The sequence below is a fragment of the Leucopleurus acutus genome (assembly GCF_964270905.1).
Source record: "Leucopleurus acutus genome assembly, chromosome: 2".
Lineage (NCBI taxonomy): Eukaryota > Metazoa > Chordata > Mammalia > Artiodactyla > Delphinidae > Leucopleurus > Leucopleurus acutus.
Window position 1 is genome coordinate 158,034,769 of NC_139143.1, and position 21,071 is coordinate 158,055,839.

Below are 21,071 nucleotides of genomic sequence, written 5' to 3' on the forward strand. Positions count from 1 at the left end.
GCAGTCTCGCAGGCCCAGCCCAAGCCTGGCCATGACGCGGGGGACAGATCCAAACGTATGTGCAGTGCTCCTGGGGTCAGGTCATCACAGCCCCCAGCCCATGCCCCTCTCCCGTGGCTCTCTGCCTGGGAGCAGAGCCCAACTCACCTAGTTCGGCATCTCCAGCTGGTTCCTACCTTCAAGACCCTGGTCTTTGGTCCTTAAGGGACCAGCACGGAGGCTCTTGGCCTCTGCTCTAAAAATTGTTCCGCCCTGCCCCCTGAGTCCTACTAGGGGTTCAGGCCTGACTCCACCCCTACACTCACTCATCTACCACACTCCAGGCCCTGAACTGGACAATGGTCTGACGGCTCAGGACTCACAGTCCAATGGGACAGACAGACCTGAAGCAGTCACAGGTGCCCAGGGGAGCAGCACATGACCCAGGCTCCTAGAGGAGGTGATGGCTCCAGGTGAGTGGGAACTCATCAGGTGAAGGGGATGGGGAAGAGGGTTCCTATCAGAGGAAACAGAAGGAACAGAGGCCTGGGAGCACGGGAGCAACTGAGAAGTCAGCATGGCGGGGGCGTGGGGTGGGGCAGGTGAAGGATGAGGTTGGCAGAGGCTTAAAGATGCAGGGCCTGGACCCCAAGGCTTGATCCGAAAGGCGACAGGGGAAGAGAGCGAGGGATTTTAAAATGAGGGGCGACATGATCAGGCTTTCATTTTGCAACATGACTCCAACCATGGAACAGAGACTGGATGGTGAGGACAGAGGCTGGAGACAGGGAAGCCACTAGGAGGCTGCTGCAGCAAAAGCCCCGGCAAGAGCCGAGCACGGCTTGGGTGAGGGCAGCAGAGACAGGTGGATGCATTCCAAAGATATTCAGAAGGGAGAAACGGCAGCACTTGGTGATGGATTAGATGTGGGTATGAGAGAGCGAGGAGGCTGGGAGGAGGCCCAGGTTTCTGACTTGGGTGGCTGGGTGGGTGGGAAAGCCATTCACCAGGAGAGAGAACACAGAAAGACGGGTACGTCTGGGAGGATGAGGGTGAGGGTACAGGTTCCAGCATGTTAGGTCTGAGTAGGAGGGAAGACAGTTATGCTCCCAGGATGTATTGTCTCCAAAAGCCCAGCCGGGTGGTCCTCCCTCTGCTCTCAAGCTCCCATTTGAAGGGCCTAAGAGCGTCCAGAGTGAGGGTGGGGGAGCAAGGCCAGGACTTCAGTGTCCGAGGGCTGGCTCTCACAAGCCTTCGCCTCCTTGCCATTGTCACCTACCCAGTGACTTCTACCCCAGCCTGGCCCTGCAGGCTCAAGCTCTCTCCCAGCAGCCCCAACCGAGCTGGAGATCACCGGCACCCCCTAATCTTCCCTGTTCCTGCTAGCCCAGCCCTCTCATCACCCGCACCTCAAGGCTCCCATTACCCCTCACCCTGCGCCCCAGGAGGAATGCCCTCTCCTTCTCCTTGCTCTACTGGCCCCACCCAACCTGGAGGACAAAGGGCGGGGTGCTCCAGTCCCACCTCCTCCAGGATCTGGTCCTGAATAATTAATGAGCCATTAGGAGAAAGGGTTTGGGTGGGGCAAGAAGAGAGCTCTGCTCCCAGACACAGGGAGAGCGGGGTGGGGGAACCCTATGGCCTGCTGACCCCTGCGCTGACCCCCAGGTTGGCCCTTTGTCACCTCTGGGCTCCGGACAGGATGGGAACAGCTCTGTTCCCCAGGGACCTTGGCTCCGACCTCGACCCTCCCCCTCAGTGTGCAGATTGGCTAAATCTGCCCTGTGCCCCGCCTCCCACCGGTAACCAAGCAGTGGTAACCATGGCAACGGGGCGGGCTGCGGCCAGTCTTGCAGTGCCAGGCAGGGGGAAGGGCGGCAGGAAAGGGACCAAAGTTCGTAGTTGGATCTGGGCAGGGGACAATCCCATCTCCCCCCATACACAGAGAGGGGCGCTGGAGCCCAGCTTCCTGTGGCCAAGTGCAATCTTCCCCCATTCTCAGGGCTGAGGGCTGGGGGAGGGGATGCCCCTCTGCCTTGAAGTGGGGAGGGAAGGAAGTGCTCAGTGTCTACACACAGGTCTGGCCCAGGGGAAGGGCTCTGGTGGCTCACCTTCCCATCTTTCCCTGGACCTGTGGACACCTCTGGCATCCCACTCACATGTCCATACGTGTTCCTGTGTGCAGCCCCCCATTCCCACACCAACACCGACATGGCCCACACTGTGCCTTCTGCACAGGTCCACAGCAGCGGACACAGTACACGCCGGAGCACATCACTAATGACCACACGAATCCTGGACATGCCTCACCTCCACCCCATAAACAGGGTCCCACTCAGACACCCCCCACCCTGGAGCACCTTAAGGGACATGCGAGATCCCACAGGATGCTCCGAGGAAGAACGGGGCTGGAGTAGTATTACTTGGAGGGGGGTGGTCCCAAGTGGGGGGGGGTCTCTCTAGGACAGAAGGTCTGGAGGTGTATCTAGCCATCCTGTCTCTCCTAGTGGCTGGCCTCGTCCCCCCTTCCAGAGTCCTGCTGGGAGGAATGCACCTTTCCATCTGGGAGATCCCATGCCTTGAGAGGTCAGACTTACTGTCGCCATGGGCACCTGCCACCAAACCAAGCATCACGAGTGCGGGCACGAGGGGCACCATCGTCCTCCCTGAGGCTGGCTCAGGGGCCATCCAGGGCTCCAGCGCCACAGCCAGCTACAGTCCAGGACAATCAACCTGTGACAGAGAGAAGGGCAGAGCCAATTAGCTGGTACCCACCAATATCTTATTGCCCACATGCCACCTCCTGGCCCCCACTCACCACCAAGACCACCACTCATCGTCGTTGACCACCCAGAGCCTAGTTCAACAGATACCACCCCCCCTTGGACTGTGCGATGACCACCCAGACCTTCCGACCCCTGTGAAAACCCAGGCTCCTTATGGATCCCCTAGTGACTCCGAGGATAACCCACCAGTCACACTGTAGGGAGAGAGTACAAGAGGCCCCCAGGTCATTCTCTAAACCTGAGTAGGGGGCAGGGACCACTGAGACCAGAGGATGTATAGGGATGTTCCGCTGCAGACCCAGAATTTCCAACTTGCCTCCATAAGAGGACTGGGACAGGGAAACGGGGTCCGAGAGACACAGAGACACACAGGTGGAGACAGAGACCAAACAAAGCAAGACCGAGACGGAGTAGTCAGCAGACCCACAGAGGCCAGGGACTCCAGAGTCCCTGGGGTCTCCTGTTGCCCCTCCTCTCCCCAGCAGAGCCCGCAGGCTGGGCACAAGCCTCAGAGCACAGCCTTGGTCGTGGCAGACAAGATCCAGGTATCAGAGGCTTGGAGCCAAAGCCACAAGCCGTCCGGGCTCGCCAGGACATGCTCTGGACAAGTTGCACCCGCCCCGCCTGGTTACCCTCATCCGACCCAATTCCCATGGCACCTTCCCAGTCCTGGCCACTAGGGAAACCACAGGGAGGCCCTAGTGGCCAGGACTGGGGGTGCTGGACCCTAAGAGTCGACCTCACACCTCCTTGGCCCTTGCCCTAGTGGCCCAGAGCATATCAAGGGGTGGGGTGCCCTTGCTCACAACTGCCATCCGGGCTGAGTCAGGAACCTGGGCATGGGGAAGACCATTCGGGATTGCCTGAATGCCCCCAGGCCTTTGCTTACAGGGCTCCACAGCCAGGTGTGCCCCCGCCGCCCCCTCCGCCCAGCACCAGTGTGGAGCCCTCAGCACAGCCGCCCCAGACGGTACACATACACCGCTATCACTCTCCAGCCCCGGTGGCGAGCTCCCAAGGGTCTCTCTCCCATGGCTCCCTTTCAGGGGGCTTCTGGGGATCTGTGCCAGTGCCCACCAGCTCTGCTTACACCTTGCTCTGGGCCAGGGGCTGGTGCACAAAGCCCTTCATTAATGCTCTGGAGAAACCACAGGGCGCAGAAGGGGAGTGAGTGACGGTGAACACACCTGGGGGCCCCACAGTGGTACCTACGGATTCTGGTGGGAGGGTGGGGATCAGACCCAGGTGCCAACTAACCCACAACGGTAAGAATATTTGCAAGGAGGTGACAGGGCTGGTGAACAGGAAGAGGCTGGCCTCAAAGATGGCTCTGCTCCTCCTTGGAAATTAGATCCGTCTCAACTGGGACAGTCGAAGGTCATAAGATCAGAGGGCAGGAGGTGAGCAAAGGTGCTGGGACAAAGCAGGTACAGCTGTGAAGTGAGGTAGGGGCTGAACACAAAGGGGAAAGGGTGGGAGATGCCCCTTGTCCCAAGATCCCACCGAAAGTCTGAGACAGGCTAAGCAACAAAAGCAGGCACACTGAAGCAGCATGGTGGGCATCCAGCCCTAGTTACACCAGGCCTGGGCTTCCGCTCGGTGTGGCGAGACCAGGAAAGAGGAAGTCCCCAGCACCATGCCCCATACGGCCAACTTGGGATGGAGGACGTGCATCACTAAGGCCCTGTCTGTCTGGGCTTTGTCATCATGGCACTGTCGTGCAGCAGTGCGACCAACAGTAGAATTCAACTTCCCAGCAGACATCAGGTGGTGAACTGCCTGGCCAGGGTGTCATGGGGGTATGGTCCCTTGATACAACCATCCTGCAGCTCCTGGTACACATATCAGCGGTGTGTTACACCAAAGGACAGAGGCAGAGGGGACTAGTACAGACATCACAGGGTGCAACAATACCGTATTCACAGAGGTTTCACTCCCAGGTACAAGCAGTCGGGGTGTGAACCCTCCTCCCAGTGCAGACAACATGGGGGCATAACCCTCAGGAACACACACCATGGGGGACATAGCTCCCTGGTATGGATGTAAAGGGGATGAAGCTACAGAGAAGAGACATTATGGAGGTACAACTGCACAGCACAGTCATCATGGGGTGAAACTCCCCAGTACAATGATCATCGAGGCGTAATCCCCTGTAGCTGCCTTGGTACAGTAATCATGGCAGTGCAACTCCCAGGGAGAGGCATCACGGAAGTGTAGCAGTCCTGTCCAGACATCATGTGAGTGTAGACAGACATCATGGGGATGCAGCTGCCCGATGGACGTTACAGGGGTATGTTATCATAGAGGAATAACCCTGTTATACACGTCATGGGGGGTCAGTCCCCAGGACAGCCATCAAGGGGGTGTTAATTCCAGAGCAGACATCGTGTGGTACACTGTTGGATGAGACTCTGCCCACGGGTGTCAGAGAAACTGGGCTTGCCTCTGGTAACCCCACCCCCACTGTAACAAAAACAAGTGGCCGTGACTTGGGGACCCCAGGGTCCTCCTGTGTATCTGGGTCTGGAGTGCCTAGGATACTGTTCAGATGCAGAAAGTAGGACAGACAGAGGTGAAGAAGTTGAAAACAATGACATTCCCTCCCAGAGAGCTCTTCCCAGCGGTCCATGGACACGAGGACACCCAGAGAGACGGGGAGACGCGGGGACACACAGACATGGACACGTTCTCAGGGAACTACTCAGGCAACCACAGAGCTGTCCGGGCCAGGGCCTCTCCCTCACCAGCTCCTGGTGTGAGCAAGCTGCCTCCGCCCCAGACTCTGGGCACACAGCCTGCCCCAGTGTCAGGCGGCACAGGCCACTCCCAGCTCCAGGGCCCCGCATAGGAGGAGTCCTGGCTCCTGGGTCTGGCCTCCGTCTAGACGCTGGCCCTGCCCCCACCCCAGAGTGCTCAGGGTCACCTGTGGGGAGGTGGCGGGAGGGGAGCAGGGAGGTGGACCGACGCTAGCCTTGCTGGGGTAGCTGAGAACCTTCTGAAATCAGTGCAGCGGCGTTAAGAGCAGAGCGTCCACTTCCGCCCACGGCTGGGTGAGTCTGGGCTCTCAACGGCCGAGATGAAAATACGGCCTGAGCACTTGTACACTCAGCTCGTCTCTGAATTGCACCGCGGACCATCGGTTCTACCAACTGACACACTTGGGCAGGAAAACAATTCCATACTGAACGATATTGTACAATATCATCAAATGTCATTTTTCTACACTCAGAATGGTTTTAACATACCCTTTTTCTTTGCTACATCAGTGTAAAGCTGCCGACTGCCCTTTCTTAGGAAGAGCTGTCCTTTATTCTGAAATTACGTCCTTGGTGCTAAAATGTCCTTTCTTGTAGGAAGTGATGGTGATAGCAGATACCAGTTGTTTTTTTATAATGTCCTTACTTGGCAAGATAAAAAATTTTGCCAACCCCATGTCTGGCCCCCAAGTACTTTTGGAAACTACTGGTTTGTGAAACTGAAGAGCCTGGGAATCACTGCTCTGAGGGAAAAGGAAGGAGCAGGCCCCACACCGAGCCACAGGATTCGAATACAAACGTCACAGAAAGGCCTGTTACCCAGAGGCTAGGTCACCGCCATGCGGCCCACCCAACCACCCCTGCCAGCCTCAGTGGGGGGCCCCCCAGGAGAGACCATGTGACGCCAAACATGCGGGGGGTGGTTCCCTGGCTGGAGAACATCTGGGATCATTCCGAGGCCTCCTCATGAATATGAAAACACAAATTGATTTGTTTCCCTTGGGCACGTGTTATTACTCACAAATATTAATTAGTCTCCAAATACCACCTGTTCCTACAGCCTCCTCCCTGCTTCCTCCCCAGGCCAGGACCCTGGCTCTCAGGAGGCTGGGGCCCCAAAATGGGCATCAGCAGAAGGAGGGGTATCCAGGGCCCCAAGGAGTGGCCGGCGAAGGGGAGAGGCCAGCGCTTGGGGCAGAGGAGCGTGAGAGCAGGCAGAGCCCCGCGCTGTTCATCTTCTAACCGGTGGGCAGCTAACCCTTTTGTCACGTCCCGGACACTTCACCACGTGGCACTGCAGCAGTGGCCGGGGAAGCGGAAACAGGCCTTGTTACACTTGGGAAGGGAAAACCAACATGTTTCCAACTCTCACCAAACCAACCACCAGATTACGACAGGAATAAATCAGTCTCAGCCGTGACCCCAGCTCCGGGAAGGGAGGCTGCGGCAGGCTGCCTTTGCTCCTCCAGCCAGTTGGCCAGAGTCTGTGAGCACAGCCAGGATCTGCCCACCCTCCCTCCCTCTCGAAGCTGGGACCTTACTTACCCTCTGGCAGCCCTCAGCTCTTCGGTCTCCCCTGCAAGAGGACGAGGAGCTTAGGAAGAGCATCCCAGAGTCTTGGGGGTGGGGCACAAGCTCCAGCAGAGGCTTAGCTCTGGGGGCAGAAGACCAAGGGAGCCAGCAGAGGCACCTTCCTACAGCTAAAACCCCTAAGCCACCAGCCGTCCAGCCTCCTTCCTCTGGAGAGTGGAGCCTCCCTTGGGTTAATGTTCACCAACGTGGCTGCGTCTAGGCCTCTGCACCCACTCTTCTCTCCGTTGTAAAGAATGCCTTGTCCTGGCCTCAGCCACCTACTCACCCACCAGAACTCAGCTCCCGTGGCCTATCACTGTGAATCTTCCCTGCGTGGCCCTCCCCAGTTTCCCAGGTTTGTACAGCACAGTGAAGGCAGCAAGAAGTGGTGTAGAACAGTGCTTCTCAATCCAGGGTGATTTTGCCCTGCTATGGGACATTAGGCGATGTCTGGAGACATTTGTGATTGTCCGACGGGGATGGGGGAGTAGGTGCTACTGGCACAGTAGGAAGAAGCGAGAGATGATGCTAGACATCCTACAATAACGGGCCAGGCCCTACAACAAAGGGTTATCTGGTCCAAAATGTCAACAATACTGAGGTTGAGAAACCCTGATGCAGACGGCAAGATCCTTTGCCCATGTCACCTAAGGCCTGCTGCCCTGGTCCCTGCCCCAGAACTCAGTCCCTATGGGTACCCTGGGCCCCAATACCCCAGGTAGGCTTGACATATATTAGCTGTACCTAGGCCTCGGGATCTCACAGCACCTTCCCCTCCCCCTCCAAGTCAGTCTTGCCTCCAGAGCCGGGCCGTACAGCACACCCCACCCCTACCCCTTCAACAGGCCATCAACAAGTGGCCTCCCCAGAGGACAGAGGGCTCCAATTTCAGGCACCTTTTATGGTGAGACTGGGCTCCCAGGAAGGTCAAACTCATCATCTGAGGATAGCCAGGTGAAAGGTATCTCCACACCCACCCTCCCCATCTGACCTTTCCAACCTGTGACACAGCCTTCCTGCCGCACCTTCTACATAGCCCCATAGCTCACCTCACCACGCACGGGGTCTGGCCCCCAGCAGATACCCAATACATGCTCATTTCCCTTCCACGCCCAGACCAGACCCATCTCTTCCACAGCCCTCTTCGCCAGCCATCATGCAGAACTGTCCAGTGGGCCCTACTGGGCCCTGAGCCAGAAGGCAGGGTGATGAACAAGACAGTCATGGGCTCTGTCTTCAAGGAGCTTACAGAGGATGGCCCAACCAGAACGCATCCTCCCCAATCCCACTCCTTCTCCAGGTCCCCATCTCCGTGACACCGCCATGATCACCCACCCAAGCCAGCCAGGCCTCCGCAAATTCTCCCTTTTCCTCATCCCACGTATATCACTGGTCAATACGTTTGAATCTGCCCTGGCTCTACCCCAACCACTGCCGTGTTAGGAAGACGTCATCAGCGCCCATGTCTTCGGTGGGCTTCCTGCCCCTGGTCACTCCCTTCCAGCCCATCCTGCAAACAAACCAAGGCCCCCTTTCAGCTTACAAAAATGCAGATCTGATCAAGGCCCGCAGCTCTGTTGGCTTCTTTATCCCCCAGGAGACATGCAGATAATGTTTCATGAATGAACAAGCGAATGGGCAACGGGTAGATGAATGTGTGGATGTTGCTTCTCTGCTTACGAACCCTCAGTGCCTTCATACCACCCTCAGGAGAGGCTACAGTCTTTATTTAGCCTGACAACCAAGGCCCAGCACACTCTGACTCCAACCTAACTCCCCAACCTCATTCCCTGTAACTCCAACCCACACGTCTGTGCTTCTAGCAGAAAGAAGTGGACCTCAAAGAGACGAAGAAGGATGGGCCCAGGTCCTGTGAGTACCTTGCTCTTTCTACCACAACCTACAGTTCGGAACAGTCTTTTCTACAGAAACACGGTGAATGGGAAGCATAGAGATCCTGGTGTAAGTCCTAGAATGTTACCCGGAAGCCTATTTCACACCTACTGCAGCTGACGAGCTGTATATCATTCCCCACTCACCTCCGTCACCCACTCTGGCCAGAAACCCGGGAGCCATCCTCGACACCTCCCCTCCCTCATGCCCCACATTCAACCCTTCACCATGTCCTGTCTACTTGGTTTCCCTAAATAACACTCAAATCCCTTCTCTCCACCTCCATCACCGCCTTCCTGGTCCAGGCCTCCATCACCTCTCTGCCACACGCACACTGGATCATTCACGCCCCTAGTGACAACCCTTCCACAGCTCTCCACCGGCCTGGTGGAGAAGCTTCGGGCTTCCCTGGTGGTGCAGTGGTTAAGAATCCGCCTGCCACTGCACGGGACACGGGTTCGAGCACTGGTCTGGGAAGATCCCACATGCCACGGAACAACTAAGCCTGCGTGCCACACAACTAAAGCCTGCGCGCTGCACAACTACTGAAGCTTGCACGCCTAGAGCCCGTGCTCCTCAACAGGAGAAGCCACTGCAATGAGAAGCCTGCGCACCGCAACAAAGACGCGGCAACCAGAGAAAAGCTTGCGCACAGCAACGAAGACCCAACGCAGCCAAAAATAAATAAATAAAATAAAATAAATTAAAAAAAAAAATCCAAGCTTCTTGGCCTGGCCCTCGGCACCCCTGCCCGGCCACAACCTGGGGGACACTCACCAGGACTCTGACTGCTCACGCCCGTCACTCTTGGACAACCAGCACTGAGGGCAGGGCACTGTGGCCTCTGCTCCTTCCTGGGAAGAGAGAAAAGGATAAGGAAATGTTAAGAATTTCATTACAGCAGAGCAGGTATTGACACAGAAAGACATTCAAAATTTGCTGTTTACGAAGGGGGAGGAAAAAGCAGGTTATGGAACTGTTCCTGCAGGACGAGCCCCATTTAGAAAAATGCCCATCTCTTCACTTCATTTACTCACTTCTTCCATATTCCTGAGCACCTACTACGTGCCAGGCTCTCTGCCAGGCACCCTGCAAATAGCCGTGAACAACACAGACCAAGTCCCTGACCTCAGCAGAAAAACTTGTGTCCAAACTCCTCAGCACCACCCTCCAGCACGGCAGTCGGCGCTGCCCACCTCTGTAGCCCAATCTGGCCACGCTCCCTCTCACCAGCCAGCCAGCCAGCCAGCCCGCCCGCCCGAAAACTTCCTCTTCTGGTCCTCAAATGTGCCATCCTCTTGCAGTCTCTCAGCCTTGCCCGGGCCCTATGCCACTGCCTGGACCGCACTCCTCACCTCTTCTAGCCAGTGACCCCTCGGATCTCAGAGCCAACAGCATTTTCCAGGATGTCCTGGACTACACGCCTGGACCTTGCCTTGGAGTGGTGACCACGACATGATTGATATGATTTATTTATTTACACAACTGCCGAGTGGCCGCTGAGTCACAACCATAAGCTCAGTGCGTGCTGGCTCACCTCCGTGTCCCCAGCACCCAGCAGAGAGCCGGCACATAGTAGGTGCTCCATCAAGATATGCTGACTGAGCAGATGAACGTGCGAGTGAGCTCGCAGAAAACAGCCCAGCCTGGGAGGACCGTGCCAGCACCCGTGCAGCCTTCAAAGAAGCTTCAGAAGCAATATTTATTTTTGCCTCTCTGCTGCTCTATAATTTTTATTTATTTATTTTTAATTTTTCTAATTTTTTTATTTTTTTGCGGTACACGGGCCTCTCACTGTTGTGGCCTCCCCCGTTGCAGAGCACAGGCTCCGGACGCACAGGCTCAGCGGCCATGGCTCACAGGCCCAGCCGCTCCGCGCCATGTGGGATCTTCCCGGACCGGGGCATGAACCTGTGTCGCCTGCATTGGCAGGCGGACTCCCAACCACTGCGCCACCAGGGAAGCCCTGCTCTATAATTTTTAAAATGAAGGTGTGCCACTGGACGCCTCCTCCGCTGGCACACACAGGGCGACAGAGTCCGGCGCCTTCCTTCCAGGACAATTACTGAGCTCCCACCAGCGTGGGCCCCGTCCTGAGTGGGGGCAGGGGTCGGACACGCCCACACCCTCTCACCTGGCACCTGGGAACCAGCCTCGCTTGAGACCGACCGCGTCTGCAACACAGGGGAGCTCCTCGTGCCTGAGCATGGCCAGGACAGACCTGGCCAACCCACGACCACCCGCGCTGACCCTGCAGCCCACACCCTCCCCGGCCTCCATCACCCCTCCCCCCACAGCTCACAACCCAGGCCTCAGGATGGCCGCAGGCTTCCGTCTCCCAGCCCCCCAGCTTCTCCGCAAAGTTCCCTGTGGCCTCCCCGCTCCCAGCACACAGGCTGCCGGGCGGGTCTGGCCAGACAAACCAGCTTCCGTGTCCCAAACTCAAAGGCCCGTTTGTCCGGCGACGCCTGCCTGGGCCCCACAGGGCCAGATGTGGGGCTGTCAGCTCCACCGTTGCTCAGGGACCCTGGGGCAGAGGGGCAGAGTCTGAGGTAGAGAAGGGGGAGGGTCCCCCAAGCCAGTTGCCCTCCTGCCACGCCTGAGGCTACACCAGGAGCACCGGGCTTGGCACCTGGACCCAAGCTGAGCAGAGCCACACCTGGATAGAGGAATGTGCCCCAGATGGCCTGGAGGTGGGTCAGGGAACAGACATAACAGGCACAGAACCCTGCACCTGGAAAGACCCTACAGCACAAAGAGGATTCTAGAAGAGCCAGATCAGCACCTGGAACCACCAGGGTCCCAAATGACCCAGGAGGGCGATCAGAACCACCTGTCAGAGTCACCAGCAGCAGCTCCCAGAAGCACCCCAGACACAGCAACAATCAGGGCTGCCGGGTGTGCCCAGGAGACCAACTAGAAAGCTACTCAGGAACGGCCTGACCGGTACCGGACCCAAGTTAGGAATCGCTGCTTGGCACCCACAAAGGCCTCATAAGGGGTGAGGTTGGCAGCCATGACCAAGATCAGGTACGCAGGCCTTGGCACCAAGCCGGAGCTGGCCCCTGGCAGGGCTCTCCGTCATTTGCCAAGCCTGGAACCTGGCCTGACAGCGGGACGAGGAGTAAGCTGAAATCTACAGGAGCACGGACGCCCCTCTAGAGCAGCCCCCAGGCGGCCCTGGTAGCTGCACCGCAACAGTCCCCAGAAACAGCTAAAACACTGCCGAGGAGCCCAAACCATCGTTCTCAGATCTGGAGGTTGTGGACAGAGTCTGGGTGCATCCGGACCTCAGAGGCAGACACCCCACTAGAGGGCCCAGGGTGGGTAGGGGGGACAGGGAGCCCAACACACCAAAGCTGCTCCTTCTCAGAATCCCCTTCCACCCACTCCCAATGTGGGGTCTCTTCCCCAGGGCTTCATCCTCTAGTCTTCTCACACCAGCCCACCTGAAGGTCAAATACACCTGAGCAACACACACAGTCCCAGCGATGACATGAGGGCTGAGGGCTGGGCACTTGGGTTAGGTTAGCCAGCTAACCTAAGCTCAGAATTGCAGCTACTTTACGCGAGCAGGTGCCCAAACCTTAACAATGTCTAGTTTTTAAAGCCGCTCCCACTGAGATTCTGATGGGGATGGTTTGCACCTCGCCCTTTGAGGATTATTACAATAACAACTGCTAACACTGAGATGGCAGTGCTTACTAGATGCCAGGCCCTATTCTAAGAACTTTCTGCATTAACTTCAATCCTCGCAACAACCCTGTGAGACATGGACTTTTGTTATACCCATCTGACAAGTGGGAAAACTGATTTAGAGATGTTAAGCCACTTGCTCAAGGTCACGCTGCTATTAAGCGGAGTTGAACCCAGCGGTTTGAAACTAGAGTCTGCACTCACCACTGAGGTTGTCTTCTCTTGAACACAGCTCTACACCCTCTCGTGTAACTCTCCATCCTTCCTCTGGCGCAGACCTCTCTCCCCAACTCCAGATCCTCACACACAACCACCTCCTATAAGTCCCCCACCCGACCCTCAAATGCTCCAAGCATCTCAAAAACATGTCCAGCCCTGAGCTCATTATCTGTGCCCCAAATCTACCTCTCATCCTCAAGTCCCCAGCTCAGTGAAGGCCTGACCCACTCACTCCCAGGAACCTGGACCCCTTCCTCTTCCTCACCCCCACATCCAATAAATCATCCTGCCCTAATAAATGTGCCTTCTAAATGGCTCCATGCTACCAAGCCACAATTCTCTCTCGCCTGACTTACTTGTACCCTTCTCCTCACTGGGTATCCTGTATCCATTTACTTCCCATAGCCACAGAATCCTCTTCCAGAAGCATGAATCTGATCATAGCACATTCCACACCACACACACACACACACACACACACACACACACACACACACACACACCCTCAAGCTTTAATTCTTTGATATCTCCCTTTTGTGTTCTCACAGTAAAGTTACAGTAACTTAACAGGGCAATAGAGATCCTCTGTGATTTGCCGTATCTCTGAACATGCCACTAGTGATAAGATCTCTGAGTGTTTAGTCATACTGTTTTCTTTTCTGCCTAGAGTGCCCTTTCTTCAATTGGAAAACTCTTATTCATCCCTCAAAACGCAATTCAGATAGCCCGTTTTCTTGGTCTTCTTTGAGACTCATCTCTCCTTGACCTCTGAACTCTCCCCTGCCTCGTGGTGAACTCCCCCAATCTTGTAACCTCAGCTCAAAATTGCGGCTGCTTTAGGTGAGCTGTTGCTGAGCTCAACCTCAGCGGCTCCTAGGGGGTGGGCTGCCTCTTTTACACAGTTGTTAGTTCCACAGGAAGCATGGCAGCCTGGCTGAAAGTGCCTAGCCCAAAGTCTGGCACACACTCGGCAATCAATAAGAGGTTACTGAATTGCTCTGCCTTCCCATGATGCAATCTGTTCCCTCCGGGACCATAAGCTCCTCAAGGGCAGGGCCCTGGCTGCAAGCTTGGCCCAAGAACACGGCAGTGTCAGTCACATGGGAAGCGACCGCTACTGCTGCTGACACACTGCCACACAGTCCCCTTAGATTCTCACGACAGCCTTGAGAACTGGCCAAGGTTGGATGACCTCTCCCATTTTACAGGGGGTGAAACTGAGACTCAGGGAGGAAGGGATCTCCTCAAGTTCTCAAACTGGAAAATGAAGGGGCTGTAGTATGTGTCACAGCCTCTGTAGGAAGAGGTCTGGGTCCCATCTCCCTCTGACTAAGGGCCCTCAGTACTGGACTCCTACAGTTAGGACTGATGGGAGAAAGAGTGGAGGGAGCGCAGAGAGCCAAGGCCAGCATTTTGCTACACATCAGTAACAATTCCCAAGAAAAGTAGCGAGTCTACTCTTACAGCAACCGCCCCCCCCACCGCCCCAACCGGTTCACCAGCACCCAAATCCAGCCTCCTCTCCTAGAAGCCCTGGACACCACACCCACCCTCACTACGTGCACAAGGTTGACAAGAGGGGAGACCAGGAGCTGCAGGCGGAAGGAGGGAGGAAGGAATTGTATGAAAACAATTTCCTTGTTAAAGGATATAAAAGAGGGAAGAGGAAGAGCAAATGGAAAAGAAAACAGGACTACAGAGACATTTCAAATGTCTCTGAGCAAGCAAAAATGTGCGAGAAAGTGTGTGCACACGATTCCCTGGCGGCACAGTGGTTAAGAATCCGCCTGCCAATGCAGGGGACATGAGTTTGAGCCCTGGTCCGGGACGATCCCACATGCTGCAGAGCAACTAAGCCCGTGCACCACAACTACTGAGCCCGTGCGCCACAGCTACTGAAGCCCGTGCGCCTAGAATCCGTGCTCCACAACAAGAGAAGTCACCACAAGGAGAAGCCCACGCACCGCAACGAAGAGGAGCCCCCCACTCGCCACAACTAGAGAAAGCCCGCGCACAGCAACGAAGACCCAACGCAGCCATAAATAAATAAATAAATAAATAAACGTATTTAAAAAAAAGAAAAGAATGCATGAGACTGCAAGTGTGCACACACCCTCCCTGGACTGTGCATAGGGGTGCAGTGAGAGCACAAGCAAGCACACAGACCGGTACATGGGTGTGTGCAAGCACAGCAGATTTCTGAGCTCTGGCTGCCATGCAGGCCCAAGTGTGCAAGTGTGAGGGCACTCAGGAGACAGTGGATGTGGAGTGGGGGTGGGGGGTGGGAGGGTGAGCTGAGTGTGGAAATGAGAGGGCTGTGAGTGTGTGGCCTGGGCCTGGGGCTGCGGAGGTGGAGGGCTGCGCCTGGGGAGGTACACCGGCTCCTTGTCGAAGCCCTGGGCTCATTCATATAATCAGTGAAAAACGGGGATTTTCCTGCTTCCTGAAGCAGGCGCTGATAAGGAGCCAAGCATAGAATTTCCTGAGGTTTTCTGACAGAACCCTGCTCTGGATCCCAATGGATCCCTCATGCCTCTCAAAGGATCCCTCAGCAGATCTCCTTCCTTCTCAGGGGATCCCTCACCATTGAGGATCCCCCTGGAAGCATCAGCCGTTGATCCTTCTCCAGGCCTCACACCCCAACGCACTTCTCGGGATTCTCTGGCCAGATCCCGCACCAGGTCACTCTGGATCCCTGCCCCCATCTGCTCAGGAGCCGAAGTGGAGCCTGCATCACCAGCACGCAGCAGTCCAGCCTCCCAGGCCTGCCCCGCTGCCCCCAGGGGAATCCAGAGGACCACCTCCTCCCTCTCCTCCTGCCAGCAGCCTCCCTTCCTTTTCACAGCTCAGACAGGTACCAGGCTCCCACCCACCAACCTGCTCCAACTCGGGGCCCTGCACTGGGGGTGGGGGGGGTGTTGAAAACGGAAGAAAAACTGCCCCTCCCCCACCCTGGGGTGGAAGAACCAGAGGGGCAGCATTCCAGAGAAACGGTGAGGAGGCCAGCCAGCAGAGGGGCGGCAGAGACTCCAGTCAGTGGGAGACAGAGACACCAAGAGACCAGCGAGAGACACGACAGAAACCCGGGAAGGGAGACCCAGGGATGGGGGAGGGAGCACAGAGAGACCTGGGAAGAGAGAAAAGACACCCGGGGAGAGCACAGAGAGACCCGGGGAGAGAACACAGAGACCTGGCAAAGAGCACAGAGAGCCGGGAGAAAGAACACAGAGACCCAGGGAGCGAGAACAGGGAGACCCCGAGAGAGTCGCAGCCAGCTGAGAGACTCCGGGATTACTGGGGCGGGGGAGGGGGTGGGGTGGGGATAAGACTGGGAGGCCGTGACACAGGGAGACAGAGATACAGAGACGTGGAAGGGCACAGAGAGGCACCGACACACGGAGGGAAACGGAGAAAGAAGCTGAGACAGGATCGTGGGCCAGCGATGAGGACCGCGGCACACACCAGCACGGGACGGGACGCGGGGCGGCGACTGAGTGAACTTTCCGGAGCGGGTCCGAGTGGACACGTCCTCACGGGACAGATCGCTCCAGGGCCTTCGGGTCGTGGCACCCGGGTGGGGGCGGGAACAGCCCGGTCCGGCCCCTCCCTCCACAGCCCGCGCCGGCGACCCCGCGGGGTGGGGGATTCCAAACTCACGCCCCGCGCACCCCGGGACCGCACGTGCGCCCGAGCCGCGAGCGAGACGGGGGCGCGGCGGCTGCGGATCCCCTGCCGACTGGGAGGGGGCGCCTGTGAGGCGGGGGCGCGGCCTGGACCCGCCCGGAGCTGGGGTGGCTGAGGGAGGTCGAGGGCCGCCCCCGGAGCGCGTCCGCGCTGGTAGTAGGGGGAGACGAGGCGGGACCCAGGAAGGGAAGCACGGATGCAAAAGGGAAACTTTGCGCTGGGTAGGGGGGCGCGGGCTGCGGCTCAGGTGCGGCGGGAGGGAGGGGGACAGGGGGAGGAAGGGAAAGGCGGCGAGGGGCGGCGGGGAGCTAGCCAGCCGGCGGCGGGGTGGGGGGGCGCGTCTGCCGCGGGGTAACGCAGGGAGGAGCCGCCGGGCTTGGGGCGGGGGGGCTTAGCCGAGGCTGCGGGCGCGGGAGGTGGGGGCGCGGCCCGGCCTAATCGGCACCCCCCAGCCCCCCGGGACCGCCCCCAGCTCCGCTCGGCGGACGCGGAGAGAGGGCGGGGGAGTGGGAAAGGACGGATGCGGAGGGGACTGGAAAGGGGCCCGGGGGTCACTCACCGCCTATCCAGGGGCCGTCGGTCCGCATGTCCCCCCCAAGCCGCTGGGGCCGCTGCTCCTGCTCCTCTTCTGCCGCCGCCGCCGCCACCGAATCCCACTCCCGCCACAGCCACCCGAGCTGGAGCCGGAGCCGGAGCCGGAGCCGCCGCCTCTGCCGCCGCCGCCACCGCTCCCGTCGCTCCCGCGCCAGCTCCAGCCGCGCGCCCGCGCCCGCGCCCCTGCCCCTGCCGTGCGCGTCCCCGGCGCCGCCCCTCCCCTCGTGCACTCTCGCTCGTAGAGCTGCTGAGACGCGTAGGCCCGACGAGGCCTCAGCCCAACCCCGAGCCTAAACCGACGCGGGCTCCAGTACCGAGCCGGAACCCCAAAATGAGCATGGACAGACCCAAACTCCCATACGAAGTCCGGATCCAGTTAGAGGCTCTCAATCCAAATATGAACCTGATACTACTCTAGGACCCCATTCCCTCGATGTGAACCTGATACCTAGACCAGACCCACCCCCAAACTCAATAGTAAGTCCAAACCCCTAAATGTGCCCCGAAATTGGCTCAAGTAATAATTTCAATCCGAACCCCTATATTGACCTCAAATACCAATTCTGACTCTAAACCCCTTTATCACCTCTACTTGATAGTGACCCCATCACCAACCCTGGTCCTTAAATGGACCCCAGTACCAACGCTGATCCCTGATCCCTGTATGAAACCTAAAGTCCAATGGCTCCCTTCTTATGGACCCCAGCACTCTTTTCTGAACCCCAAGCCTTACATAAACCTCTAATACTGCAGTCCTAATCCCAGGTCAACACCAACACCCTTTCTGAACTGGGATTGAGTCACCAGAAAAGGACCCTAATACAAATACTGACCTCAAACCTCATCCATATGGGGGCCCATTTAAGACCCTACATTGACTCACCTCTAATGGTAATCTTGGAACCCAAGATTTATGAGACTGGCTTTGCAGAAACTCCACACAAATCCACTCAATCCCCATACTCGCTCTCTACTTCTCTGACCCGATGTCAACCCCAGAGCCTGGCCAACACCTCAATATCTACACCAATTCCAACTGTGAACCTGAGTCACGTTGTGAGTTGGCCCCTGAGTTCAGGACTTGATAATGTCCCCCAAGCCTGATATAAACCTCAGTATTGAGTTTCTGACTCCTCATATCAAACTCAAATGCTGACCCTATAAATTTCTGGGCTAAACCAATAACTTACCTGAAGATTTATTCCAAGTCCTAACTCAGGAACTTGGTAAGCTCCAAACCAAGAGCCACACCTTGGCACCAAAGCCTCCGGCCCCAGACGTATCGTCCAGTCTGTGTCACACCAGCTGTCTCCTGCCTGCCCACCTCATGAAAGACGGGGTGCCTACCCCTACTGCTCTAGGTAAGATGAGGACCCCTATGGGATCTCTGATCTATGGAGTCTCTGTGATACCACTGTGAGTCTGGAGGTTAGGTGAGAAAGTTTGGGAATTGTTGAGGCATCTGGACTTGGGGATCATAGTGTAATGTGCAGGGCAGGGGGAGAGATGCGGGTCTAGGGATCTGGGCTGAGGGGTCAAGTTCTGGTTATCACCTAATTCACTGCCTGCATTTGCCCTGGACTTGGATTTAGAAACGGTGCGTGTGCGCCCCCTGGTGCGTGAGAAGGGGATGGGACTGGCTCCAGTGATTCTGGGCAAACAATTAGATACGGATTCCGGATGACAAACGGATCAAAAATGAACATTCCTAGTCCGTGGTTTTTTTATCCATTGGTAATTTTGGTGTCCTGTGGAGGAGGCATTGCAAATTTCGTGCATCTTTAGACGTTTTGGCCTGTTTTTCAGTACTGGAGTGGGTTTAGGCTTTCGGGGGGTGGGATTCTTCTAAATTTTAAAGTATGCTTTTTGGCCGGTGATACCTGCTCATTGCTGACTCGTGAAAACAGTTACTCTTGGCTTCAATGGCCTACACTCTCCTCCCTGGCTACCGTTTCTCTATCTCTTTAACCATCTCCTCCTCCTTCCGAGGTCTATCCTAGGCCGTCCCTTCTTCCCCTCTGCCTCCTGTCCCTTGGACCATCTCTACCACCACCAACCAAATGCTGATGACTTCCAAATCTCTGTCTCCAGTGTGGGCCTTTCTTCTGAGCTCAGGACCCATATATCCAAGAGTCTTCTCTAGATCACTCCCCGGATGTTCGTCAGGTAAACTGAATTCACCCTCTCTCTGGCCTCTGGCCTCCAGCAGTCCCATCTCAGGCAGCAACACCTCATTCACTCAGTCACTGGGCCAGAAACAGGGCATCTTCCCTCCTGCACCCTCATCTAATGAAGCCTGCAAATCTTGAAATGTAAAAAGGGACTAGAGATCATCCCAGAGGGAGATGGGCAGGAGTCGGGGAGGGAGAGAGAAAGAGGGGGGGAGGGGAAGAGATGGGAGAGAGACAGAGACAGAGAGCTTCTGACTTTTGGGTTTTGGTTCACACAAAATCAAGTTGGTCATAAAGTCTCTCACACATAAGTCATAAAAAACGCCCCTTAAGACTTACTCTGTGTTGAGTAGCGTCAGTACCCTGGAACCAATGGTACCTATTTAGAACCATCACTTCCTCCAGGGAGCCACCTCTAACCCCTGGCTGAGTTGAGGGCTTGCCTGCCCAAACTCTAAACACGGGGTGTCACCACCATCAGTATCTGTGTCTGTCCCCGCCCCGGCCCCACACCTTATAGGTTGTGGGTCCCTTGAGGGCAGGGCAGGAGGGATGAGCCTGCCTTGTCCACTGCCATATCCCAGGGCCAGTACTGGGCCCTGATACACAAAAGGTGCTCAGTACATATTTGTTAAAGGAATAAAAAGATAGCTTTTCCTCTTCTGTGCTCAGGGACCATCAGACATAAGTGATCAGGTGGGGAAAGCTCCCTGACCAAGCCTCAGAGCTCGTCCACACCTGGGGCTTCTGTTGGCCTGGCATGCCCTGAGAGGGGCTTGTGGTGTTTGCTGACCTGTGTGCCTTTAGCCTGGGCCTCAGTGGGTCTGCAGCTCTGGCAGCCTAGTTCCCTCTGTCCAGCACTGCCTAATCTGTGACCTAAATACTTGGAAGGCCCGTGGGCCAGGGGCCTTGCACTCCTATGGCTGAAGTCAGCAGACCCACTCACTGCTGGGCCAACCAGCCTCCTGCTTCAACCCTCACAGGGACAGAGGGTTCTCAGAATCTCAAGCCATTGGTCTCTGACCCCCTGCTCACCCACCTTTCAGTACCACGTGTGGTCAGGTGTTTGCTGAGGTGGGGCGTGCGGTTGGCTGCAAGCAGCCTGCCCAGATCTCAGCACGCCCAGCGCCTGGAACTGGACACAAGGCCGAAGTAAAGGGACCAGAGGCCCAGGCCCTGGGGCCACAGAGACAAGAGCCTCAGGTGGCTGGGCCTGTGAATGCCTGAGAGCCGTGGAAAGAGAGGAGCCACGGCTCTGTCCAGACGGCCAAACTCTGAGCTCGGGGTCCATGTGGACTCGACCCGCTGCTCTGCTCCTGGGCCTGGTGGGGAGGGACGGCCTTGTGCTCATCTGTGAAGGCCGAGTGCTACCACATGGTAGATCTGTGTCTGTCGGGCTCCAGCCCCAGGGGGCAGGGTGAGGGGAGAGCCAGATGTCAGCTCCCACTCACTGTTTACCCTGTGTCCAGGTCCCAGGCCCACTGGACACTGCTCAAACTCATGACGTAAATACAACCCTTAGTCATCTCTTAGTTGGTCTCAATCAAATTAAATTCAGCTTGAGTCCCTGCCCAGCAGATCTGTGAGAATTCCATATCACTCACAGCTCTCCACCTCCCCTCCAATGGTCCAAGAATGCCAGGGGCTTGCACAGCCCCAAATATGCTCAGTCTGTGCTCCTCTTTGCAGAGAAGGGCTGAGGTCTATTTCAGGCCAGCGCT

General features: G+C 56.9%; 1 protein-coding gene across 2 annotated transcripts in view; it reads right to left on the bottom strand.

Moving 5' to 3' along the window:
• Positions 1-17,317, bottom strand: part of PTPRF (protein tyrosine phosphatase receptor type F) — an 86,283-nt gene extending 68,966 nt beyond the window's left edge. For both annotated transcript variants that reach the window (XM_082834745.1, XM_082834744.1), the window contains exons 1-3: positions 17,145-17,317; positions 9,764-9,840; positions 2,577-2,712 (exon numbers count right to left, since the gene is read on the bottom strand). In XM_082834745.1, coding sequence (XP_082690871.1) covers positions 2,577-2,667 — 91 coding nt within the window. In that variant the 5' untranslated portion in view covers positions 2,668-2,712; positions 9,764-9,840; positions 17,145-17,317. The remainder of the gene's footprint in view (positions 1-2,576; positions 2,713-9,763; positions 9,841-17,144) is intronic.
• Between the last annotated feature and the right edge of the window lie 3,754 nt (positions 17,318-21,071).